Source organism: Sorex araneus, chromosome X, assembly GCF_027595985.1.
Source record: "Sorex araneus isolate mSorAra2 chromosome X, mSorAra2.pri, whole genome shotgun sequence".
Lineage (NCBI taxonomy): Eukaryota > Metazoa > Chordata > Mammalia > Eulipotyphla > Soricidae > Sorex > Sorex araneus.
The window spans coordinates 170,257,849-170,285,508 of NC_073313.1; the positions used below are offsets into that span (position 1 = coordinate 170,257,849).

At 37.8% G+C, this 27,660-nt stretch overlaps 1 protein-coding gene across 1 annotated transcript in view; it reads right to left on the reverse strand.

Moving 5' to 3' along the window:
* THSD7B (thrombospondin type 1 domain containing 7B) overlaps positions 1–27,660 on the reverse strand; it is a 1,129,969-nt gene that overhangs the window by 609,430 nt on the left and 492,879 nt on the right. Inside the window, exon 7 of the mRNA XM_055123230.1 lies at positions 19,000–19,197. Within this exon, the coding sequence (XP_054979205.1) occupies positions 19,000–19,197 (198 nt within the window). The remainder of the gene's footprint in view (positions 1–18,999; positions 19,198–27,660) is intronic.

The window sequence follows — 27,660 nt, forward strand, 5'->3', positions numbered from 1 at the left end:
AAAACCAATATTGTAATGTTTAGACCCTGTAAACTTATTCCCTAGGAATCACCCATGTAATGTAAATAAATATTCTTATTCTTATTCTTATTCTTATTATTTTAATAATCTTACATTACTAAGTGAGGGTTTTAACTGTAGTAATTAAAATCTTAATTAAATTTGATTACTCAAAGTAAAAAAATACTAGAATATATTTAGATATATGTAACATGACATGCCATTTGTATATTTTAGTGTAATTAGTATAAGATATTATTTCACAAAAATTAAATAATAATTTTTCCACCACCACAGTGCAAGTGTCTTTCAGGATTATCATAGTTTCCTTTCGTGTCATTAGTGCTGATTATTTATCCAGGATTCATTTCGTGGCTCCCAAATTCAAAAGGAGAACCCATTAAGCACAGAAGTTATAGAACAGGAATATGTCTGCCTAAAATTTTTACTTGTCTGTTATCTTATTCAAAATTAACATAAATGAAAAAAATTAACATAAATGTAGTATAGAATTTTCCCATATATTAACCTAGAAAATAATATTTTAGGATTCACTATGCATAATGTAGTATGGACATAAATGTATACACATGTTTTATATATCTATGTACATATACATATACTTTTTAAGTATATATACTTGCAAATTTCCACTACATTATGATTGTATAAAGGATGTGACTGTTACTCTATTTATCATATGTACATGACTAACATATAAAATATATTTTTAACATTTAATAATTTTACAATAACTCTGCTTTTGAGAATCCCAAAATTCGATAGATAATACCTTGGGAATATATTGCATCAAGTGCAAGGCTATAGCACAGGTATTTGTTTTGTGAACTTAGATAAGCCACCTACAGCCTTTCTTGTCTTTAATTTCCTCTGTCATAAAATGTGTATAAGCTACCAGTTCTTGGTTACTATATAGGCTTTTGCAGAAAACAAAATAAAGTGGCACGGGGGAAAAAGGTGTTTTTAAAAGTATAAAGCAGTACATAAATGGAAAGTGTCATTAACTTTAATCAAAATAACCAAGAACACACACATTTTTCATTCTTATTGCATACCATAAACAAACTTGAACTCTAAAAATGAAATAAGCCCAAAGTAAAATGTTAGGAATGACAATGAGTCATTTTTAACAACAAAACAATTGATTTTCCATTGAAGTTCTTTTCTGTTGCATATAAAGACCTATATTAATCAATGCCTAGGTCCTTTCCTTTGACTTTAGCTATAATTATAGCAGATTGCATTATGACTTTGCCCATATCAAAGCCTCAGGCCACTAAGTTTCCTCTTTACTACTAAAGGAATATGCCAAAGTTTATAGAAAATTGTACTTTTATAGAAGTATTTTATTTAATTAATTAAAAATATGGACTGAAGTGATAGCACAGCAGGTAGGGCATTTACCTTGCACATAGCTGACCCAGGTTCGATTTCTTCATCCCTCTCAGAGAGCCCAGCAAGCTACGGAGAGTATCCCGCCCACACAGTAGAGCCTGGCAAGCTCCCCGTGGCATATTCGATATGCCAAAAACAATAACAACAAGTCTCACAATGGAGATGTTACTGGTGCCTGCTCAAGCAAACTGATGAACAATAGGTTGACAGTGACAGTGACAATTGAAAAGTAAATGTCAATCTTATCACAAATCTGGTCTAAGTTTAAAAGTTGGGCTATACGGATGTATACTCTAGGTCAACAGTTACAAATATTCAATGATAACTTTTAATCAGTGTTTTCAATTATCTAGAATGAATCAAGATTACCATTCTGCTTTTGTGGACAAGATCAACTTCCTGTGGTGGGAAAGATTTTGTAGTGGGAAAGGTGCTTGCCTTGACCAGAGTCAATATCGGTTTAATCCCTGGCATCCTATTTGGCTCTCTGAACCTTTGCAAAAGCGATCCTTGAGATCAAAGTCAAGTTGTAAGCACCACTAAGTTGACACAAAAACAAATAAGCAGAAATTCAACTTCACAAAAAACCAAAACATCTTTACATCCTCTGTTAACCATTTATGTTATTTATATTAAAAACCAACAATATTGTACCAATATTAATTTTTGTTTCCTACAAATTGAGCTAGGATTATGTGAGCTGCAAGTGTTAAAAGTGGGTAAAGGATAGAAAATTGTATTATTTTAGACAGTCTAATTGTTTCTGTAAAACTACAAATACAATAAATATAAAAAGTACAAAACAAAATATTATAATAATATAACTATTATCATAACTTTGAAAATGTTATGAGTTTAGGAAGTTAATCATTTTCCCAAAGTCATCCATAATTTTTATTAATTTATTAATTTGCTAAGTAATTTCATAAAATATTCAAGGCACCATATTTATACAAATTACTGGTATCCATAATTAAAAATAGCTAATGTTTTTGTATTAGTAACCTCATGACAATAACAATCTTTAAAAATGTGGCATAGATGTAGATATTATTCTAGCCTCCATTCCACTTGAAAACATTGAGATGCCAAGAAGATCAGTCACTTATTTAAGCCCACACATGAAGAAGTCTAAAAATGAAATTACATCTATTGTCCAAAATGGTATTAGGTGGTAGGGAAGAAAAGCGGGAACTAAAAGGGAATAACATGAAGATAATCCTTCATATTCATAGCAATTATGGAAGCGCTGTCAACAGAATCATTTTCAGAGTCATTTTAACATGCACCCACCGCATGTTTTAGGATTGGACAGAATTTTCCCCATTAATTCTTATATAAGATACTGGTGTGTACAGTTAAAAGGAGGAAACACACCTCTTAAAGAAATTATAATGAATTTGTGGGGGGAATCTTATAATATGATGCAATATAGATAGCCAACATAAAAATAAAGGATTCTATAAAAAAAACAGCTCAGTGAGTTGGAGAGAGAGTACAGTGGGTCGAGTAGTTGCCTTGCATGAGACTGACCTAGTTTTGATTCTTGGAACTGCAAATGGTCTATTGAGCCCCACCAGGGGTGATGTCTGAGCACAGAGACAGGAGTAAAGTCCTTAACACTGCTGGGTGTAGGGCCCAAATCAAACAAACAGAAAAGTTCTGTGGTCCACCTATTTTAAGTAGTCTAAGCAAGCACAGCTCTACTCCTGTGATTTCATCAACAGGAAGATTTCAGACTACGTAGAACAATGTTGCTTCTTTCGGAAATTATGAGGATACTAGATAGAAATTATTTAGAGTTGATATTTCTTCTAAGTTTTCCCAGTACAAGGTTTAACTTACATCAAGAAGCACAGTCCCACATGCCTAACCACTGTTCCCACATCTTTTCCACAGTCCCTAGAGAATCTTGTAAAGTAATAAATCTTAATTATTAATCAGGAAACTAATTGGACTTAAGAACTGACTGAAAGACAGACACTGAGAAGTCATCATGTTTGGTTAATTATCTACTTTCGGCACACATCTCTTGTCCCGACTGATTCATCTAGGCATCATTTTCTTAGTGATCCCTTCTGTATTCCATCTGCTTTCTCCCTTCCGCTCATGAAGCAGGCTTCCAGCTATGGAACAATCCTCCTGGCCCTTGTATCTACTGTCCTTGGGTGTCAGCCTCATGTGGTATTTTTCTATACTCCACAAATGAGTGTAGTCCTTCTATGTCTGTCCCTCTCTTTCTGACTCATTTCACTTAGCATGATACTCTCCATGTCTATTCATTTATAAGAAAATTTCATGACTTCATCTCTCCTAACAGCTGCATAGTATTCAGTAGAGAGAGAATATGGGGAATATTGTCTGCCATGGAGGCAGGAGGAGGGTGGGAAAGGGGGTGTATGCTGGGGATATTGGTGGTGGGGAATGTGCACTAGTGGAAGGATGGGTGTTTGGTCATTGTGTGATTATAAATCAAGCATGAAGCATGTAACTATCTCACAGTGATTCAATAAAATTAAAAATAAATAAGAACTGACTGGAATAAGTTAATTTTCTATTTAGCCAAAATCTTAAAACTGAATTTGTAGGATTATATTGTATAAATGTTTCACAAAGTTCAAAATATACTTCAAATTAATTTTCTTGTATTTTATCAATTGAAATCAATTTATTTTTCCATATGATTTTATAAGGACTGGATATTAACTTGTCTATGGTTTTACATCAGAAAACTTTTTCAATTTAAGTTGAAATACACAGGGATGATTTTTGCTGACACAATAAGTAGAGCACATAACTGAGATTTTATGGCAAAGATGCTAAATATCTTCAAGTTCAGGGAAACAAAATATATAGAATAGTCAAGAATGTGAAAAGAGGATTCATAGATCATCTCTTGCAGAATTTCCACTATAGACATCTTGAAAAGAGGTCTACTATGTCTTTGTAAATGCTTTCAGTAACAACAAGCTTATTATTCTAGTCACCAAGGCTAGACAGCTAAAAATGGAACATGTGTTCAAGTATTAAGCCAGAATTTGCCAAATTTTAATGTCTGCCTATTTGCCTTCTAAAACATTATACCCTAGGAAATAATGACTTCTCTCTGAATCACTATTCAAGTACAGTTCAATAAAAAATAATTTAACATTAACTTGTTTTTTAATTTTGTGTGTCATAATAAAATTATACACCCATTATAAAAATACCTTGGCTGTTTTACCAAACTCTGGAAAATTTCCCAATATACTGTTATAAGTAGTTATATTAATTCCTTCCTCTAGGGATACCTCTACTACACAGGAGGGAAGAGCTGTTTACTAATTTCTTTTGCATATTTTTAACTTCTTAAAATTTTCAGACAAACTGCTTTTCTATCCCCCCAATACAGTCAGATGAATGATTCCTTATGCTGTATAAACTGCCTGAATATGATCGAGATTAGACCTGTTACCAGCTAAAACTATATATCTAAGTGCTATAGATCTAAGGCACATATTCTTTGTACCAGAAGGAAACATATTTGGATTTTATCTTTTCATTATGCATGATGAGATGTTTCTTACTGATAGTTCATACAAATAAAAGAGAAGCAAAATGTTTAGTGACAACTTAGAAATAGATTTCTTCCCAGGGCTGTAGCAATAATATAGTGGACAGGGCATTTGCATTGCACACGGTCAACCCATGTTCAATCCTGGCTCCTCATAAGGCTCCCTGAAACCTGCTTGCAGTGATTACTGAATGTAGTGCTAGTAGTAAGTCCTGAACAGAGGTGGATGTGGGCCCACTTAAAAAAAAAACACAATTTAACAACATGTAATTTATATTTTATAAACAAGTTAACTAGCACTGGAGTCTTTAGTTCACACTTAATTGAAAACCTGATGAAAATCAGTGCATGGACATAGAACAAAGCAATGTCTGAGTTGTGGTATATGTGATATGAATCTGGTGATATTGATGAAGTAGACAAAGTACTTTTTTGAATTTAACACCTGAAATTCTGAATGTTATAATGTAATAGTTGATTGACTTGATCTATCAACATATTTTAGTTACAATGTTCTCATCAATAACATTGTGATACAAATAATGACTAACAATTGGATCGTTGTGCAAACCAATTATAATAATTCCGTCAAGTTCTATAAATATTTATTAAACACAATGTACACAGCAGATATTTTTCTATTATGCTAAAAATACAAAAGAAATGAGTTAAGGTTTATGTCCTTGACAAACTTAAAGTCAAATGGAAACAAATGAGTAGATAACTTCATTATAATATCATAAAGATATACCTGAATAACAAAGAGTTATGTAAACAAAAATAGAGGCACTCTATGAATTAGGATAGTTTGTGCATCCTATTATAATTATCCTATTATAAATAAGCTCTGGTGTAAACTGACTTTTATAATACAAAAATATCTGCACTTTTCAATAACAGCCAGATCTCATTTGTGATTCAGGGGTTGTCAATTCTTTCAGAATCAAGAGTTTCTAAATCTCTGCCCTGCTGCACCCATCACACAGCCTTACTGCACACCCTTCACTCTGAAGCCACATAGCCTTCAGATAATTGTACTACAATATTATAATTTTTATTGTACAATTTTTAGAGACCAAATCTAGTGGTGCTATGGGGACTTAGGTCACAATTGGCAAAGATTGTCTCTATTGTATGCACCTGAAAAATTGGGCTTGGGACCAATTGTTCTTGGGTAAATTTTTTTTAAATATGCATTTCACATTAAAAAAAACAAAACCATATCCCCGTGACTAATACTATAATTCCTGTTAGCAATATTAGTGGAATACACAAGTATTCCTTAGAGTATATCCAAGGTAAAATTTTAAATTAAAGGCAGGGATGACAATCTCATTAATTCCCACTGAAAGATTTGGCTGACCATTTAATCACATGAAATGCCTTTCTAAGTATCAGTATAATTCATTTTGCTTTTTGAATCATATGAAATGAGAACAGTAAGTAGTTTGTCTAGTGAGAATTACAGCACAGATAGAAAAAGAAGAAAGCTTTTTTATGAGAGACATAGGTACACTCCAGAAGCAATTTACTCTAAGCTATTTTTAAATAATAAAATATCAAAAAAAATCAGACTATATCCAGTCTGAGTATGAAATCCTGGTGCAGTAGTGATGTGAATACAGCATTTTCTTTAGGTATCTCAGTCAAAGAAGAACAAAGAAAAAATCCATCTTGTAGTGTGTAAGTAATCAATAGGGTGGAAAAAGGAAGTAATTCAAAATACAGTATCTGTTTATAAACAGACAACCTCCAGTAAATATATTTAAAGTAGAATTGCAGCTGCTCTCTTTTTAGCATTTAAATTGATTCACCAGTTTATTTGTACTTACTACCTTTCCATCACACATGGATGGGAAAGCTCTGATGAGAATGGATCTCTACTTTTCTCTTTTGGATTCCCTCATTGCTGAACATTATTAAAGTTTCACCTTTAATTTCACTGTAAGACTTCTAAATGAAAGGGAATAAGGAACTCAGCTACAGGAACTCTCAAATTGAATCTCCTTTAGAGTTTGATTTCTGTAACATGAATAGCAGCCTGATCTTATTGGCACTTACAGCTGCAATGTCAGGTTTATTTCAAAACTTAACTCTCCATATTTATCATCACCCCACTTTCTTTGGTACACATGGTACAAACATTGACACCAAACTTCTACCAGTTTGTAATCTGAAAAAGACACCTTGCTGAAAATCAACATTTTTACCTTGGAACCTAAAGAACTCATTTCACATGTTATGTAACTTCTGTTTCTTCTAGTGCTCCGTTGACTTTCCACTATGTGGTCTTTATTAATCCATCCAGTAATGGCAAAGAAACAAAAGAATATTTACTCATTATTTGCTTTTAGAAAGATAGTGATATATTTCACGGATTTCCAAGGTAACTTCTCCAGGAGGAATTGAGAAACAACAGCTTATAATCAATATTACTGCTGACTCTGTTTAAGTGTACAACAGGTATTTCACCCCTGTAACCAACATCTGATATATAGCATTATTATGAGGCCATCCATAGGCCCCCTTCCTGTTAAAAAAGTTTCATAAACTCTACTTCCTTGAAAAGCACCAGGAAGATTACATGGAACCTTGTTAGAAATACAAATTCTTTTTTTATTTTATTTTGCTTGGTGACCACATCCTGTGATGCTCAGGGCTTACTCCTGGCTCTGCACTCTGGAATTACTCCTGGTGGTGGTCAGAGGACCCTATGGAATATTGAGGATCAAACCTGGTTTGGCTGTATGCAAGGCTAGAGCATTGTAGTTTCTCTCAAGTCCCCCAAAACACAAATTCTGGAGACCCATACCAAACTGATTGAATGGGAAACTATGCAGTAGGGGGTGGGAAATTTCTATTTTTATAATCTCTCTGTCTGATTCTTATGCAACTGTAGTTTTAGAACCACTTAGCAAAAACACAAGAGATAAACAAGTTCCCCAAATAAGGAAGATCTGATTTTTCTGCACAAATAAATCCCTAATATATAAATGCAAACTCTCTTTCTTACTCAAACATTCCAAATAGATTTTGGAATCCATTACAAAATCACTATCACTATTACTATCATCCCATTGATCCTCAATTTGCTCGAGTGGGCCCAGTAACATCTCTATTCATCCTAGCCCTGAGATTTTAGTAGCCTCTCTTTACTTGTCCTTCCCAACGGTGCCACATTAGAGAATCTTTCAGGGTCAGGAAAATGAGACTCATCATTGTTACTGTATTTGGCATATGAGTATGCCGTGGGGAGCTTGCCAGGTTCTCCCGTGCAGGCAGGAAAACTCTTAGTAGCTTGCCAGGTTCTCTGAGAGGCAGAACTAGACTATAAGATGTCTTATAAAAACCGGGAGCTTGGTTGCATAGTCTCTGGATGTTAGCCGTTGATGGGATTACATGGCGCCAGGGGCAGTTTCTGGGTATGACCACCTAGCTACTGGAAAATGGGGGATCTGAACGGAAGAGGCCCATTCCCAATCTGAGTAGGCTGATTTCAGCCCTGACTCCTGCATACCTGGGTTCCTCTGCTGGTTCCTTCATACATGAGGCTCGTCTGAATGTGTGGAGAGGGACCCTGAGCATGGCTGTGGCTGGGTTCCAGAGGTCTTTGGCTGCCGGGGCTCTGCTCGTGGTGGGGAGGAAAACTCAACCCAACCCCTCCGAGGGGCCCCCGTGAAGACAGCCAGGAGTGGGAACAAGAGACTCTGCATTAAATTACAAAATAAAAATATAAAATTATAAAATAACTAAATAAAATATAAAATAACTAAACTAAATAACTAAATAAACTAAATAATAAATAAACTAAATAACTAAATAAAAATATAAAATAACTAGTTAGTGTTCCCATGTGAGTGATAAAAGACTTGAAGATTGGAAAGAGACTCAGGAGGCTGGTGTGCTGTGAGAATTGCCAATTAAGAAAGAAATGGAGTTTAGAATGGTAGGAAGAAGCACTGTGCCAGGCTGAGATGTGACCTGGGGGCCGCACGTGTGCAGCCTCACTGCAGCTGCATGAGCATGATTCCAGAGGCCAGCTAAACTACTTTTGATATCGGCAGCTCCTTGCAAAATGTCTCCAGACTCAGAACTAAGCTGCGGCCCCATGCCTTCCTAGGAGAGGATTCTTCTCTCTCGCCTTTTCCTTGCCAGGGTGGGGGTTGGGGGGGAAGGGCGTGGTGACCGCCATATTATGAGGACCACAGATGAGAGTTACAAGCTTGCAATGATCCAATTTCTGGAAGAAATTTCCCTGGACTTGTTGCTAAAATAAAATATAGAAATCCAAAAACTATCACGGCCTGGCGACCTCATTTCTCTTCACAGCAGGTCTGACTCTAGTGGGGAACTCCTAACTATAATAGTGAGTTTTTTGTTTAAATATTGAATGTAACCAAAGTAAAGAGAAAGTAAAGTGAAATTTATTAGTTACACAGGTGGGGGGCGGCAGGGTAGGGGGATGGGAGCTATACTGGGGTTTTTTTTGTGGTGGAATATGTGCACTGGTGAAGGGATGGTTGTTTCAGCATTGTATAACTGAGACTTAAGCCTGAAAGCATTGTTATTTTCCACATGGTAGTTCAATAAAAAAATAATAATAAATAATAAATCCATATCACACACACACAAAGAAGCACTGTGCCAAAATATCAGATATCACAAAATAATTGATATGCTGTTTTGCTCAAATTATTGATTGACCTCTTGTGAGACTATTCTTAAGGACTATAGATATAATGCAGCAAGTGAGGTGCTTGCATTGCATGAGACTGACACCCTGGCAACACATAATCATCTGAGCTCCACCAGATGTGAGTCTTGAGTCAGGATTATCCTCCAAACACAGACAAATGTGACCCCTCTCCATCAATAAAACTGATCACCAATGTGTACTTATATGAATTGGTTTCTACATCTCCCAAAGAAATAGATCTCCCCCCATCCCCCCAAATACCATAATTGCTTCATTATAACCAAACTATAACAGCATATGTTTCAGTGATTAATGCTAGGTAATAGTCTAGGAGTGAGGAAGTAGTAAATTAGGGTAATAAAGGAGACATGTAAATAAAAGTCACCTCCCCAAGAAACAGAGGCCTTATCTCACTGGAAACTCTGGGAAATATACGCCTTACAGTTATTAAACATGAGGGTGGCCAGGAGCTGGTATTTATGCATGAACTCTCCATCCCTAGCTGAAGGATGTGTCCTTTCGCTAACTCCCTGGCACTTATTATTGTTTACCCGGGTTCGATTTCTCCGCCCCTCTCAATGAGCCCAGCAAGCTACCATAAGTATCCCACCTTCACGGCAGAGCCTGGCAAGCTACACATGGTGTATTTGATATGCCAAAAACAGTGACAGCAAGTCTCACATTGGAGACATCACTGGTGCCCACTCGAGCAAATCGATGAACAGTGCTACAGTGCTACAATGAAGTAATATACTTTTATTTAGGTATTGTGACAAAAGAAAATCCCATAAAAACAAAAAAGAAAATTTATGAACCCAAGTTGAGATGCAGGTAATTCCAGAAGAGAGTGTGCATGTGTTCCTGGCTCTCTGACTGCATAAGTAGACAAAGAAGGCACCAGCAGCCAGAAAATTTCTTAGGCACCTAAACACAGGTATTGTCCAATGAAATATTAGTATAAACATGCACAGAAATAGTACATGGCTGAGGGGATTTGTGTGGGAAACAATAATCTGTTAACTCTGATAACTCTAAAACACTATTTCTGTGAATGCATAGTCGTAAGATAACATGAGGTTTGTCCTTTTAGCCTTGCTGCAGGGAACTTAGTTTACCTTAAAGCAATGTCCTTTCTGTATGGACACAGAAAGACAGTTAATAATATGCTTTGTAACTTGGGAGTTGATTGATTCCAATAATATTTACTCCTGGGCATCTGCTTTCTCAGCTCAGTTGCCCTTAGCTCCTAGCACCCCAAAAGCAGGGTCCTGACGAGAGACATAATGGACCCAGGGCAAGTTGTGAGCTACCCTGGCATTGAAATGGGTCAGGCCATAGTGCCACAATACCGTAGGTTGAGAGCATTGTCATAGACAAATGCTGTCATGATCCAAAAGTAAAGATGAGACTAGGACCCTGCTGGGGTTAGGAAGACTAACCTGGCCTGAGGACTGTGGTCTGGAATATATAGTGAATGTCCTCAGGAAGAACCAAATTAAGTCTGATATATCTCTTACTGTGCTCATACAGAATGACATTACTAGAAAAATTAGAAGTAAATTTACTATAACTATTTAAGTGGGTTACTATCTGAGGAAGAAAGAAAAGGACACATCCTGACACACCCTTATTTGGATCCCACCCTTGGGAGGATCTACTAGTAAACTGGAATAATCTACTTTGATGAGATTTTAATCTCCTCAAGAAATGTCTTACCCTTCTTTATTGATTTATTAGTATTCAACCCACCTTTGTGTTACTGCCCTATGTGATTGCTATATAAACTAAGACTATAGAAGAAGAAGGGGGAAGACACAGAAGTGATGGAGACAGCAGAGACAGAAGAGGCAGCAGGACACAGAGGCAGCAGGACACAAACAGAAGAAGACACAGCAAGGAGAGGACAGAGGCAAGACAGAAGCAAGGAGAAGACACAGAAGCAAGAGAGAAGACACAGAAGCAGAGACAGAGAGGTTGGAAGAGACCAGAGAAGAGATGACAGAGATGGAGACAGAGAGACAAACAGAAGAAAGCACAGCAGCACACACAGTAGCAGAGCATAAGGAGGAGCCATCCTGATCCAGTCCATACACAGAGGCTCAAGAACAATAAACGCGAGTGGCACGTGCAAGAGGGAACTGCCCCGAGAGCCCAAGAACAACAGAACCCTCCAGTGCATGCGTGCCTTTTTAAGTTTTTACATATATTTTTAATGAAAACTGAAACTTATCCCCCTCCTTCTGACTAATCACCAGTCACTCTAAATACCTGACAATAGATTCTAAAGATTCCGAAAACTACAATGGCATGTACATATATTTTGTAGAAAATAGGACCCAATAAAAATCAATGCTATAAGAAACGTGTATTTTACCAGAAAAATTACCATTATTCCTTCCAGAATGTGCATCTTAACGAATAGCAATGGCCTACTTATTTCAACCAAACTGTCATTGTTTCAAATTTTAACAAAGTTTGAATTTTTAATTTATTTTAGAGAAAGGGTACCAACATTTGTTGTTGCAGCTCCAGTTTTTAGGTGTACCTTTATAAGACTGATCTGCTATAAGACTATAGTTGTGTGATAGAGAAAAACATAATCAATAATCTATTTCTCATTCTTTCTAAAATCATCATTATCATCATCATCCCATTGATCATCAATTTTCTCGAGTGGTCTCAGTAACATCTCCATTTATCCTAGCCCTGAGATTTTAGAAGCCTCTCTTTACTCGTCCTTCCAAACAGTGCTGCATTGGAGGCTCTTTCAGGGTCAGGGGAATGAAACTCATCATTGTTACTGGTTTTGGCATATGAATACGCCATGGGGAGTTTACAAGGCTCTCCCATGTGGGCAGGAAACTCTCAGTAGTTTGCCAGGTTCTTCAAGAGGCAGAACTAGGCTATAAGATGTCTTTCTAAAATACAACCAAGTATGCTGAAATGGCATTTAGAATGTCTCTAAGAAAAAAGAAAAAATATACAAAGATGGATAGCATTTATAAACCTATACGAAAGACAACATCATCAAAGTTTTGAAAAATAATAATTTGAAAATAAATGGGCACTCTCAAGTATTATTACTGTATAGATTATGCAGATGCAATTTTAACCAAAATTTTAAAGATCGTATTTTTTGATTTTTCAAAACTAATAATATAAGACAAGAACTCAAAAAAAATTTTGAAGTTAAAAACAAAGTCTAATACCCATCCATCTATGAGATTATTATGAGAACTCATTTCAAATTATATATGTATATGCATACTCCTTTATATAGGGTAGATCTAACACAACTATGAAAAAACAAAGAGCTTGTATGCAAGAGGGTGTGCCAGGAAGATTGAAGAACTTCATGCACCTGCCAATAAGCCAACTTTGTTCTTGACATATAATTTCTACCACTACCCATATCTGCTGCTTTAATTTTCATGTATGCAAAACGTATACCTCATTATCGCTGAATAAAGATGTTAGTTGAAGTATACAGATCTTATTTTTCCTAAGGTAGCCTATTTTCAAACTATGGGGCAATCAGGCAGTGCATACATATGGTCTGGTTGCTCTAGCAGGCAGTCTTGCTATTTATTCGATGATGTTGTGGTACTGATTATCCACTCTGTATTGTGTAGACTTGAAGGATGATAATTCACTTGACAGCCATTTGGGTTGCTGTATGTTGTGCTGCCCTCATGTGAAACTTCCTTGAGAAGATGTCATAGCATGGCAAATCCTCATCAGTTACCAGTAAAAATGAATAACAATGAACTGGTTTATGGACACCAGAAACAAAGATTTAAAAAACAGTGAATTAAGTTGATAATTTAAGGGAGAAATAAGTCAAACATGTAGTTTGCATCACACACCACTTACTTTTAAATCCCCCCTTGAAATAAAAGAAATGTAGTTGTCAGTGAGACAAGGCAAACCTACATATACTCCATAGTAGAAGTCTATTGACCCACACTAATAAGATACAGTGCAGAGGAAAAAATTCAAAGCTTATACACTGCAGCATTATAAATCAGATTACACATCATAATTCTCATTCAGGTAATATATTAAACAATTTTCTTCCTGAAAATAACTATTACTGAGACATTTTTGCTATAGTCACAGGCTGGGTGAAAATAGAAACATCAGTGAAACTGATTAGAGCATATGATTACTACTTCCAAGTAGGTCTGTGTCAAAACATATCTACACAGTCGGTACAGATATTCAAAATTACTACTTGAACTTTAGGTAGTCCAAAGTATATCACATTATTTAACAAAAAATGCAGATACTGTTTTCAGACATTTTATGTGATGGATATGGCATATTTTTTTAAATTTCCAAGACAATTATTTTATGAAAATGGAGGATAAAATAAATAGGTCTTAGTATTAGAAGAAATAATCCCCTAAAAGACATTTTTAAGACATTTCAAAATCCTTTTCAAAGCTCCATGAAAATCTCTTGATTCTACAATTTGTATGGATGTACAATAATATGCAGAGATGTTAAATATTTCCTTCATTTCGTGAGATGAAGTAAATTAATATTTAAGAGACTAAGCAATAAAAAAAGAAAAGAAGTTACCTTTTGAAATTGTAGCGAGTCTGAGCTAATTTTATCTAAAATGAATTTGGATTTGTTTTATATTTTAATAAAAATGCATGCCTTTGTTATCACTGATAAACTGAATAAACCTTAAAACAAAGGACTTATGAAAAATTATTAAAATGAGTGATTAAAATTTTCAAATATCACAAAATTCTAGGTGTTTATTAAAAACATCATCTTTTCTTTCTTTCCTTCTTTCTTTCCTTCTTTCTTTCCTTCTTTCTTTCCTTCTTTCTTTCCTTCTTTCATTCTCTTTCTTTCGTTCCTTATATTTTTCCTCTTTCTCCCTTCCTTTCTCCCCCTTTTCTCTCCCCTTCCCTCCCCTTCCCTCCCTTCCCCCTTCCCTTACTCTCCCTTCTCCTTCCTTCCTTTCCCCTTCCTCCTCTTCCCCTTCCTCCCCTCCCCCTCCCCCTTCCTTTCCCTTCCCTTCCCTTCCCTTCCCTTCCCTTTTCCTTCTCTCCCCTCCCCTCCCCTCCCCTCCCCTCCTCTTCCCTTCCTTCCTTCCCTTCCCTTCCCTTCCCTTCCCTTCCCTTCCCTTCCCTTCCCTTCCCTTCCCTTCCCTTCCGCTCCCTTCCCTTCCCTTCAATTCCCTTCCCTTCCCTCCCTTTCCCTCCCTCCTTTACTTCCTCCCTCCGTTCCCTTCCCTCCTTTTCCTTACTCTTCCTTCCTTCCTTCCTCCCTTCCTCCCTCCCTCCCTCCCTCCCTTCCTCCCTTCCTTCCTTCCTTCCTTCCTTCCTTCCTTCCTTCCTTCCTTCCTTCCTTCCTTCCTTCCTTCCTTCCTTCCTTCCTTCCTTCCTTCCTTCCTTCCTCCCTCCCTTCCTTTCTCCCTCCCTTCCTTTCTCCCTCCCTTCCTTCCTTTTCTTCCTCCATCCTCCTTCCTCCCTCCCTTCCTCCCTCCCTTCCTCCCTTCCTTATTCCCTCTTTTCCTTCCTCTCCCTCTCCCTCTCCCTCTCACACCCCTCTCTCTGAGCTCAGAAATTACTTCTGTCAAGATTTGGGGGATCATGTAGGTATATGGGCGCAAAGGATTGGACTGAAGTCTGCTGTGTGGAAAGCAAGCACCTTATTCACTGCACTATCTCTCAGGCCCAGCATATCAGTATGTAGCTATAGAAAGGTATAGTAAAATGTGGAGAGTCAGAACATCTCTGACAAACTTCTATCATCAGTCATTAAGAACTTAACAGCATCCATATTACAAAAATAGACAATCAGACCACGTTTCTAGTTTCTTCCTGGACAAGATTGCTTTAGCAATTAGGAAGCCAGCACGTTCTCCTTACTGATACCATCCATGGATGTTGCCCCACCAATGGAGGATTCATGCATGTCAGTATTTAAAAAACACAGTCACTTCAAGGAACTCAATAATGACCTAGACTCATAATTCCAAGTTCTTATAGAAATTGAGTATAAGACAATGCTGAAAATGATTCACTTCTCAGAAATAAACAAAAAATTTCTAGAATTGCTGTTAAGTGATAAAGTTGATACCTCTAAAAGTTCAGTAGAAGGCACAATACAAGTTGTGAAAGAAATCCTCAATCTTACAGATGAAAGGCCCTGGCAAGCCTTTCATGTCTATGGGTTGACAAAACCTGACAGTTATTTGCCCATGAAGCTCAATGTTAAAATAATCCTCTGTTTCTGCATATAGAAGTGGGGAGGAAGAAACTATGTGGTTATTCTAAGCCTTATTATTATTATTTTAAAATTAATTATCTTTACACTATTCCATCAAGGCAGAGTGTGACAATAAATGTACAATATACATAAAATATATGCACAGTATTTTGCATGGTTATGTGCCAGGCACTTTACTAATCACTATAACTAATTTACAATCTCACAACCTCACAACCTGAGAGTGAGATATAGGTTTTATTATCTTCACTTTACAGCTCAAGGAAAGGATGCCTCCACAAGTTGAATAATTTCCCTGAGATCATCTAGCAGGGGAGTATCATATTTGAATTTCAAACTGTCTGATTATAAAGCCCAAATCTGAAATCTCTATACTATACTTTCTGACTTCAAAGGAAAGCAATATAAAAGTGATTTTATTTCTCTGTAATAATATACTGCACGTACATTTCCCGATCAAGAATCATTCGTTGAGAGTTTTAACTAGTGAAAAAAGATTGAAGTTAATGAAACCTGTTTTTACTTTATTTAATTAAACAACTTCCTGATATCATGAGAAATCAATGACATTACTTGATAAAATTTGTAGTTATCCAATTTAATTATGGCAATTAGAAAATGGAAAAAAGGAAAAAAATAGAAAGAAGAAAGGAACAAAGGGAGGGAGAAAGGGAGGGTGCAAGACAACAAGGGATATATTGGGAGCAGAGAAAGAGAATAAATGGAGAAGAAAAACAGGAAGAAATGTAAGAAACACATTGGTCAGTGCCTGTCTGGTGTGGAAGCTGCTAATCATTCTGAATCCACTTAGCATATTTTTTCTGTTTTATAGATCATGTTATTCAAGTCAAAACATTTCATCCCATAATCATGAAAATAATCGAAGTCCCACAGAACCCAGGTAATGCAGAAGTTTGTGATCCGGGACTCTGAGCTCAATGGGACCCGGGAGCAGAGATTCTCTACCTGCTTCCCCGAGCCTCTAGCCATCCAGGGGTCACACCCATAACCACCTCCTGCAGTTGCCAGATAATCTCCTCATCGGCCACCCTCCAGAACTCACGTCTGCTTCTTCCAGAAGGGACCATAAAATGAGGCTCCCATAACCATGCCACCAGACTCCACGCCAGAGGCTGTTTCCACTAGGGGTACCCCAGAGGGGGGTGGGTGAGAGCCCTCCATGCCCCAAAGGACCCAGCCCCGGCAGCTGACCTCCAATACCCAACCGCCGCCATGCTCCAGGCCGCTTTCCACACACTTTGGGCCAAGCCTCACACATGAGTGAACATATTTCTGAACTGTATGGCCGCTTGCTGCTGCATGACATATCATAAGACACTCCCTACCCATTTTCCATAATATCATAGAGGGAAATATATATATATGTATATATATATATATATATATATATATATTTGCCTCTCAGAGAGCCGGACAAACTACTGAGAATATCCTGACCGCACAGCAGAGCCTGGCAAGCTCCCTGTGGTGTATTCAATATACTCCAAACAGAAACAATAACAGGTTTCATTCCCCTGGCCCTGAAAGGGCCTCCAATCTTTGGGAAAGATGAGTAAGGAGAGGCTGCTAAAATCTCAGGCAGGGACAAATGGAGATGTTACTGGTGCATGCTTGAATAAATTGATGAACAATGGGATGACAGTGATAAAGTGAACCATGAGCATTATAAATGAGATTTCTTATGGCGGATGAGATTAATTGATATTTTAATATTATTTTTAAAAAATAAATTTATTTAATTTGTGAGATAGAACTTTAAATGTCATTTTTTATTTTTGTATGGCTTACATATTTTCTAAATCATCCTTATTTTCATTCAACCATTGTACTTGAAAAAAAGAAAAGACACTATTGTTAATAGTTATATGAAATGATGACAAGAAAGATTGAAAATTGGTTCTTTAGATATTAGTATTATGTGTAGAACTAATTCCCATCTAATGTCATAGAAGTTAAATTTATATTGGATTTTAAGTAGCAGTACATGCCTGGAATCTTTACTAAGGTAGTTGTGAATAATAGCACACTTCATACAGACATCATGAAAAACAAATACAATTTGCTTTGCTACTATACAGATGAATTCTATATTCCATTTTTCTCGATAAATTAAAAACACCAGAGAAATCCCTAGACTCACTATATAGCACTCAGATATCATCAGTGTTCTTTTGTCATGGAGTATGTTACGCCATATAAAGTCAAGACAGCATATTTTTGCAGCAATCTGTCACTTGACTTAAGTGCTTTCTAACTGCTATTTCAGCACTTGACTGGAACATAAATATGCAAGTAAAGGAAAAATTATGCCTCTATCCTTCAAGAAAGTTGCCTGTTAAAAAGGGACGGTGTGACTACAGAGAGTACAGTGGAGAAAGGAGGCAGATGGAGGGAAGGAAGGAAGGAAGGAAGGAAGGAAGGAAGGAAGGAAGGAAGGAAGGAAGGAAGGAAGGAAGGAAGGAAGGAAGGAAGGGAGGGAGGAAGGGAGGAAGGGAGGAAGGGAGGAAGGGAGGAAGGGAGGAGGAAGGAAGGGAGGAAGGGAGGAGGAAGGAAGGAAAGAAGGAGAGAGGGAGGAAGGAAGGAAGGAAGGAAGGAAGGAAGGAAGGAAGGAAGGAAGGAAGGAAGGAAGGAAGGAAGGAAGGAAGGGAGGGAGGGAGGAAGGGAGGAAGGGAGGAAGGGAGGAAGGGAGGAAGGGAGGAAGGGAGGAGGAAAGAAGGGAGGAAGGGAGGAGGAAGGAAGGAAAGAAGGAGAGAGGGAGGAAGGAAGGAAGGAAGGAAGGAAGGAAGGAAGGAAGGAAGGAAGGAAGGAAGGAAGGAAGGAAGGAAGGAAGGAAGGAAGGAAGGAAGGAGAGAGGGAGGAGGGAGAGAGAGGAGGGAGAGAGGGAGGAAGGGCTGGGGAGGGAGGAAGGGAAGGGAGGAAGGAGAGAGGGAGGAAGGAGAGAGGGAGGGAGGACTGGGAAGAGAGGAAGACAGGGTAAGAAGGAGGGAAGGGAGGAAGGAAGGAGAAAGGGAGGGAGGATTGGTCATCAGATTAACAACCCTTATCAATCTTTATATCATACCTTGATCATTCTGGCAGATGGCTTTCAGGATGCGATGTCCCTGGCCACATTTCCCATGATCAGGGATACAGACTCCTTCTGTTGCTAGCCACTGATAGCACATGGGATCCTCACAAGGAACAGATTCAAGCAAATGAGGGCAATGTCCCTGAGGCCCTGTGGGTTCCACCAGGACATGGCGCTGTCTCATCCTAAACCCTAAAATGGAAAGTACAAAAGTATCATAGGAGTACATTCTTTGACAGAAAAGGGTAAAAGTAGCAGTTAGAAATTAAATTAATTGGGGCTGGAGTGATAGCACAGCGGGTAGGGCGTTTGCCTTGCACGCGGCCAACCCGGGTTCAAATCCCAGCATCCCATATGGTCCCCTGAGCACCGCCAGGGGTGATTCCTGAGTGCATGAGCCAGGAGTGACCCTTGTGCATTGCTGGGTGTGACGCAAAAAGCAAAAAAAAAAAAAAATAAAGAAAATAAATTAATTTCCAAGGCCAGAGAAAACAGGTCAATGGTTGTAAATGAACACAAGTATGTGTGGGTATGGAGGTTAGTTAAGCTAGAAGAAGGCCCAGTATGACAACAATAGGTGCAAATGAGCAAATGATCACTCTGGACAAGAACTGATTGTTGAAAGTCTTTAAAGGTGTATGCATGATAATCTTTCAGCATCAGAATTGCAAACCATATACCTAAAATGAGAGAGAGAGAGAGAGAGAGAGAGAGAGGAATGGTGCCTGCTATAGAGGCAGGCTGGGGTGTGGAGAGGGAAACTGGGGACATTGGTGCTGGGAAATTACAATGGTATAAGGATGGGTTTCAGATGCATTGTAGGACTGAAACTTAATGTGAACAGTTTTGTGATACTCTATCTCATGATGATTATCTAAAAATAAATAAATGTAGGGAAATACTGTAAAAAAAAGAAAAGAAATTAAACTCTTATTTAGTGATAGCATAGCATGTAGGATGTTTGCCTTGCACTCAACCAACCTGGGTTCAATTCCTGCGTCCCTCTCGGAGAGCCCAGCATGTTACCAAGAATATCTCACCTGCACGACAGAGCCTGGAAAGCTACTAGTGCTGTGTATTCAATATGCCAAAAACAGTACCAACGAGTCTCACTATGGAGACATTACTGGTGCCCGCTCAAGCAAATCGATGAACAATGGGACAACAGTGCTACAGAGCTACATAGAACTCAAAAGCATGGATAAGTCTGATACATTTTATTTTATGGAAAAAGAGAGAATAAGAAGGAAAAAGAAAAACATGAGAAAGAGTGAGCCAAAGCATGAAAATTCTTTCAAGAGTTTATAATCTAAGGTATGACAAAGCCAAATAAATCAAACATAATAATAATTTGCATATATCTAATGTACAAAAACCTAGGAAAATAATTATGTCTCACTTAGCTCACAGGCAAATCTATGAGTTGTTTTGAATTTTTTACTTTCACTTTTTACACTCTGTTAAATTTAATTTTATGAAGGTACCATTTGCTTGCAGGGGTGTAAATGTTTATGTGTTTTATAAGCACAGCATTACCACATCATGTCCACCATGAAAGCTCCAATATGTCTTCATCACTGTGTACTGGGCCTTTCATCCCCTTTCCCAAAATTACCTCAATTATGTAGTCTGTGTATACATGTTTATTTTTATTTATCTGTTTCATTTATTTTATACCCTCATATTACACATAAAAGTAAACTGCTCCAACAATTCAGCATATTTCTGGTCCCCTGTGTTATGCCCTAAGTGTTCTTTGTAGCACTTTTAATAGTTCCATGTCATTCTATCAAGGGATGATATAACAACTTGCATTGTTCTCCTACACTAGCTATGAGGGTCTCTGCACTATCACACAGTGCTTTTTTTTGGTCTTTTTTTAAAGTATACTACTGGGACTAACACCTAAAGTAACCTCATAGGGAATGGCCTGGATTATTAAGTTGGTAAAACACCCTCCTTACAGGCGTGAGGTTGAGTTTGATCTTGGCACAGCCCCATATACTAAGTGCAATGCTGGTGGCAGTACCAACTGAAATCAGCAAGGCCACAAAAGAATGTACCACCACCAGTGCACCACAACTAAGTGTGAGACTTCTAGTTATCATAGCAGCAACAAACGCAAAAGACAGAAGGGAAGCATGGAAGTCCTATCACAAGAAACACATATGAAACAACACATGCTTGAATTCATGGAGTCACAGGCGTGAAACATGTACAAAATAAATGGAAGTGGGATGGCCATCACAATCACAATGTAGGAATGGGGAGTTGTGGAGAAATAGAGGCCTCCTTTTTACTCTCCTGGTTGGCAATTCCTTAGCCCCTCTAATTACTCTGAAGATATGTGGATGTTCTCTTGTCAAGTTGTTGAAAACTGTCTAAGAGCCAGTAATCAAAGTCTTGGCTTGTTTTTATATAGAGTGTTACTTTTTTATGTTGGGTTTAGGGCCATAACCAGCAGTGCTCAGGGCTTCTTTCTGCCTCTTTGTTTAGGGATCACTCCTGGTGATGCTTGGGGCCAAGCACCTCACCTGGTTTACTGTGTTTCTGACCCAAAGTGTTTCTAATTTTAAATGCTGGGAAGTAATTTACAAATTTTGGAGCAGATTGTTTTATAAAAGTAAGTGCCTGAGACCATCTCTAACCTACCACTCTGTGAATTTTCAATTTATATACTTGATTATATATAACTTTCAAATCAATGTCTACCATACCTGGGTTTTCCTATTTATTTTTCCATTAATTAATATTCTAAATGTCACTGTCACCCCATTGCTCATCGATTTGGTTGAGCAGCACCAGCAACATCTCCATTGTGAGACTTGTTGTTACTTATCATGTGTATGTGGACAGTACACATGATAAGAAGGTAGTGCATGCATGTGAAAACCCTGAGTTGTTCAGATGAATGTCTCAAGCTTCCCGTAGGAAGAGAGGAAGCCAAGTGAGGGACACTAAGAGGTAACAATGTCAGTTATATTAGTCATGTATATTTTACCAGAACTAAGACATGTTTTTCCCATGAAGAGTAATAGATTAAAATGGATACAAAGATCAAAGTTGGAAAGGGGCTGATTCATTTTTAAATAGCACAAAAAAGATTGGTTGACACATGCTTTTGAAGCCACAAGAGGGAGCTGAGTTTCCTTAGAATACTGCAGGGCTGGGCAGATATTTTGAAGTGTTTTATTCGAGGGTCTGGCTGGGTTAACCCACAAACTCTTTTTAATAGAGACAGATTTACTTAAGTACCTGTAGGAAAATATCAATCAGAGACAATACTCTCATGGCACTGTAAACATATTAGGTCAAGAGAGATTAAAAAGTAAAAACAATATAGCTTCTGCCCAATCTCACACTTCGATCCAATATCATTAATTAGTCAATATAAAAACTGCAGAAAACTTCAGCTCCATCTCTAGGCCATTCAAGAAGAAACACAATAAACACACAAGTTGGCTCTAAGCAATGCGTGATAGACATCAAATTACATTGACCTTTGAGCTTTCATTGGGACATCATCTGGATGACCTCTAGTCTTAGCCCTTATACTATATGCCTCTTATTTACTGTCTTGTTCTTGTATTTGTTAGTTAATATCTTTTCACAAGTCATGGGATGGCATTTATGATTTATACTCTTTTATAACCAGCTCAGAAACTTGGCAGTCTTCACTAGGGATTCTGAGAATTGTACTACTTAGAGCTTAATGGCACTGAGGGGCAGGTATAGTTTCCCTCTATAAATCAGATTGCATCTTACTTCACCATAAATCTATAGATTACATCTCCTCAGTCAATAAATTCTTTCAGTCTTTTATTTGCACTGACTTTGTCTAGATTCCAACTGGGATCAAATCAGAGCAGAAGCTCAGCATAGACAAAAACCTTGGATTGACTTGTTAGCATTTCAAATTAAGCAAACATTAGTGTTTATGCCTGCAATACACATCAGGCTTCCCGAAGGAACATATGTTCTGAAGACACACAACTGCCAAGCCCATAGTTCTGGTACAAATACTGAATTTCATATTAATCTGATGGTATAATTTAATAAACATTAACTGCCATATCGAGAATGCTGTAATATACTGTGAGAAGTCACAAAAGGAACAGAGGATTCAAATCTATGCTTCATGGAGCATATAATCCAACAAGGGGGAAATACACATGCATTATAAGCAGATACTCTAGATCCTACTTTCTTCAACCAGGGTCAATGGTGCCATATTGGGTCACATGAATGAATGTGGGGGGTGGAAAACTATTTGGCAATAGTAAAAGTTTTCTGAATGCACAAAGACCAAAAACTAATGTGAAACTGACCATTGTAATGAATTGAGACATTTGACAGTGCATGTCCATTTGCATTTTTCAGGCAAAAAAAGGTGGTGAGTGACCAGTACAGCAAGTAAGGCTGACCCAGGTTTGATCCTTAGCATCCCTTGTGGTCCAATAAGCACTGAAATTTAGCACAGAGACAGGAATAACTCCTGAGCATTTCCAGGTGTGGACCCAAAATGAAAAAAAAAAGACAAAGAAAAAAGAGGGTGGTGAGTGAGAAAAAGTTAATAAGCCCAACTATAAACCAAGATTGTCTATATCCTTGAGCTATTCTATTAATACTATTCAAATTATTAACCCCTCAAAACCATTTCAGAAGCTACTACTTCAATTTTCCATGCGTGAGAAGCAAGTTCAGGTGATATTCTATTACTTCTTCAAAGGCAGATTACTGGTTATGTGGATACAAAATGCTATAAAGGTCAGGTTTTTCTGGGTACTATCACTTCACCAAAAATATATATTTTCAAATCAGCACTGGTAATATTGATTTCTAGCCCAATTTATAAAATAAAACATATGTTGCATGTATCATTTCTGAGAAATAAAGGTGTATAGACTAGTAGCATTTTCAGCATGAGAAAGCTCAAAAGTGATAATCACTACCTGAAACAGCTTCATAGAATATTTTCAGATACTTTTTATTAACTCAAGATTTAAGAACTATTCTAGCAGTTTTGTGCATGCATGATTGGAAAAAATTTGAAAGGGTAATTAGTTGGGAAGGAGACAGAGAGATGTGGCAGCAGGTAAGCTGCAATATCTCTGGCTTGGTTTGATCCACAGCACCCTGTAAGGTCCCCAGAAGTGGTCTCTGAGCACAGAGTCAGGAGTAAACCATGAGCTCCACCTACTGTGGCCCAACACTTAAAACAAACAAACAAACAACAACAACAAAAAAAAAACAATGGTTTGAGGATAAAAAACAGAAATGGTAGAAAATTTTCAATGATATTAAGAAATGAAACATTATTTAGGTTTTGAGCAGTGTTTGGGGGTGGTTGGGGCAGGTGTGTGACTGCAGATTGGACTCAGGCCCCCTGCATGCAAATCATGTGTTTCAGCTCATTGAACTCTCTCTCCAGTTACAACATGGCTCAATTAAAATAGGCTCAGAAGTGAAAATTCCTGTTCCAGGACTGTTTTGTTCTTCATTATTGTGGTGTTAGTGGTCCAGAAACGTCCACATGTTCTTCGGCTGAATTATGGATTGCAAGACTGTATCTCCACATTCACTCCACTGGATAGGTTTGAAAAACTATACACAAGGTAAACAATGTGACAAAAGCTTACTCTACCTTCAACTTTCCATTTGTACTCCATCTCTCTCAGCTGTGGATGACAGGGACAATTGATTAAAAGAAAAATAGATGCAGGGTGGGTTGGGTGATGGCTGTAAGTGTTCAATGTATTTTGATGGAGGAATGTTGACACTTTGGTGGTGCATAAGTTGTGGTAGCATTTTATTCCTACCATGTATATTTATGCTTTCACTAACCAAAAGTTATATATGAAAAGATTGAATCTAAGGTTTTAGCTCTTTGAAATTATAAGCTTTCCTGTAGAGGCAGCATTGTATAAGACAATTCACAAGCAAACAGTTGTGAATACAAAGATAATTGATAAGATCATTGGGAACATAAGAACTTTCAGTGATTAAAATGAGAAGTCAACACAGTCCCCCACAGGAAAAAAAATTAAGAGAAAGGAAAAAGAACTCTATAACAAATACATTACCTGTGACAAAGCAAAATGATCTCAAGAACTTCTCATTAAAGTTGTACTATCAAGGCGAGTATGAAGTACAAATGGTCCTTTTTATTATTGTAAGTTTAAAGATTTTAAATGTCAGTATTTTTCTCCTTTCTTGAGATATAAAAGCTGATTTAAGAGCATAAACAGAAGGTTTTTTGGAGTTAGCTCAGTGGTCAGGAGCACATGCCTTTGAACATATGAACTGGATTGTGGCCAGAGCACTGGAGTTCACATGCCAGGGTAGCCTCCAAGAGCTTCAAACACAACTGGGGTCACATCAATAGCTACCACATTGCCAAGCCAAACCAAGCAGCACTGAATTGCTGGGCCTTAGCATTAAATGGCTTAATTCAGTTGAGTGTCTCTGAAAGTGATACCTCTCGGGGAGCCCGCTACCAAGCTACAGAGAGTATCCTGCTCACACGGGTAGAGCCTGGCAATCTACCCGTGGCATATTCGATATGCAAAAAACAGTAATTATAGGTCTCATTCCCCTAACCCTGAAAGAGCCTCTAGTTTTTGGGAAAGATGAGTAAGAAGAGGTTGCTAATATCTCAGGGCTGGAAGGAATAGAGACGTTACTGGTGCCCACTTGAGTAAATCAATGAGCAACAGGATGACAGTGATACAGTGAAAGTGATCTCAGAAAGTAACCCTCCCTTGGTGACTACTGAGCACTACTTGGGAATCCAACCCTCTCAACCCAAAAAATAAAAATCATGAAATATGTATTCTTTATATTCATAAAAACAAGATTTTTATTGAAAAGATAAAGAAAGACAGTCATGACTTCTTAATTCAAAATGTGGATTTCTAAGGGGATATTTTTCAATCCAGGTGCTATGGCCATGGAGGGAGTGATTTACCCTATTAAGCAGTTCCTACATACTAGGAGCCACTGTCAAAAGATTGCCTCTTTTCAATAACTTCTGTGGGCAAGAAGTTATTATTATCTCCAGTACATGCCTCAACGGACAAAAGTGTCATAAAATACATGTGTGTGTATCAGAAAAGTTTAAATGTATTATACCTATGTCTAGAGTTCACTCATCAGCAACTTTTGGGTCTTTTTCTTCCTTTCATATATCTCTAATTAGAGCTCTCTGGTAATACATCAAAGATGAGGCAATGACTGATCAAACCAGATCCAATTTAAATTCCTCTGAAAGGTGCCTTAGCTTCATGTGACAAGTACCAATCTGAAGGCCACTGTTCCCTGTGTCTACTTGTTGCAGACCTGATGGAAGGTGTGAAGGGTGCGGACAAGGTCTGGTTTTCTAATGTGGTGTGGTCCCGAGTCTGAGATGAGTTCTGACAGAAGGAAGGGTGTCTGCCTTCAACAACAGTCAAGTAAGACAGCTTAGCGAGCAGCTAGTGTCTTCTACTAGATACTAAAGCATTTCTTGCTCTCCCACCCCTCTCTACTCACTTTTAAAAGACTGTCAACAAAGGAGACAAACTAAGACAGTGAAGAGAAAATGGTAATAGTCCTTAACTCTCACTTTGCTGCTTTTGTCTCTTTATGTTATGTCTATTTTCTCTCTAATTACCCACATCTCCTATATAGAAAAGAATATAACATGTCTAGAAAAAAAAACAACATGGATATCCTAAATCTCTGCTGGTAGGTTCACTGCATTTATTTTGGGTTGGGAATGCAAGCATGAGGCTCAGAACTCTGGTTTACATCATTGAGCTTTATCATGTTTAATGCATTAGCTTCTGTTCTGTAACCCAGCCTAGGTGGAATTCTAAACTATACTTATTTGGTGCACTCAGGGACTCTGGCAAAACCAGAGACCCTGGGTCAAAGTGAGATAGAGACAATCTTATACTTGCTGGTTAAAAGTCAGGAGCAGTAACAAGATTCCTACTCCCATCCAAACAGTGTTCTGCTCCTTGTATGCACAGGACAGTTCCCTAGAGGATAAACTCCATTCTTTATTCTTTCCAAGAGTAAAATAATCCCGGCAGTTTTCACCAAGATTTTTAACATCAAAATTCTCTCAGCTCTAAGGCAAGTATTTATAAAATAATAAACTTTGGACCTGACTAACAATCACTGTAATTTACACTCCTTTCTCTGCATTATTGAGAACCAGAATGGGTCATTGAGCTTTGGCTTGGGTCTGTAAAACAAAGACTAAATTATATCAACTCCATGAAGTCCCTAAATCCTGCAGTAAATTGCAGTGGAGCATGTTAGGTGAGAAGTTCTACCATCCCTGCCCTCTGTTTTGGCCCCAGCTGAGAATTTTTCAAAATTGTATTGTTTGAGATGAATGTGCCAGGCACTAAGCCAGTCCTGGTATGATCCCAGAACCACAAGGTCCCTGATAATTACCAGAACCATTAGTGGATGCTCCTGGGCCTGTATAGAATACAACCCTTAGAGATCTGTAAACACTGTGAAGTGTGGTCCTAAATGCCCTGAGTACCCCAAGTAGAACCTTGGCAGCTGAAGACCTCTGGAACCCAGCAACTGCCATGCTCAAGGCCCCTCTCCACACATTAGGATGAGTCTCACACATGAAGGAACGGGCAGAAGATGTGT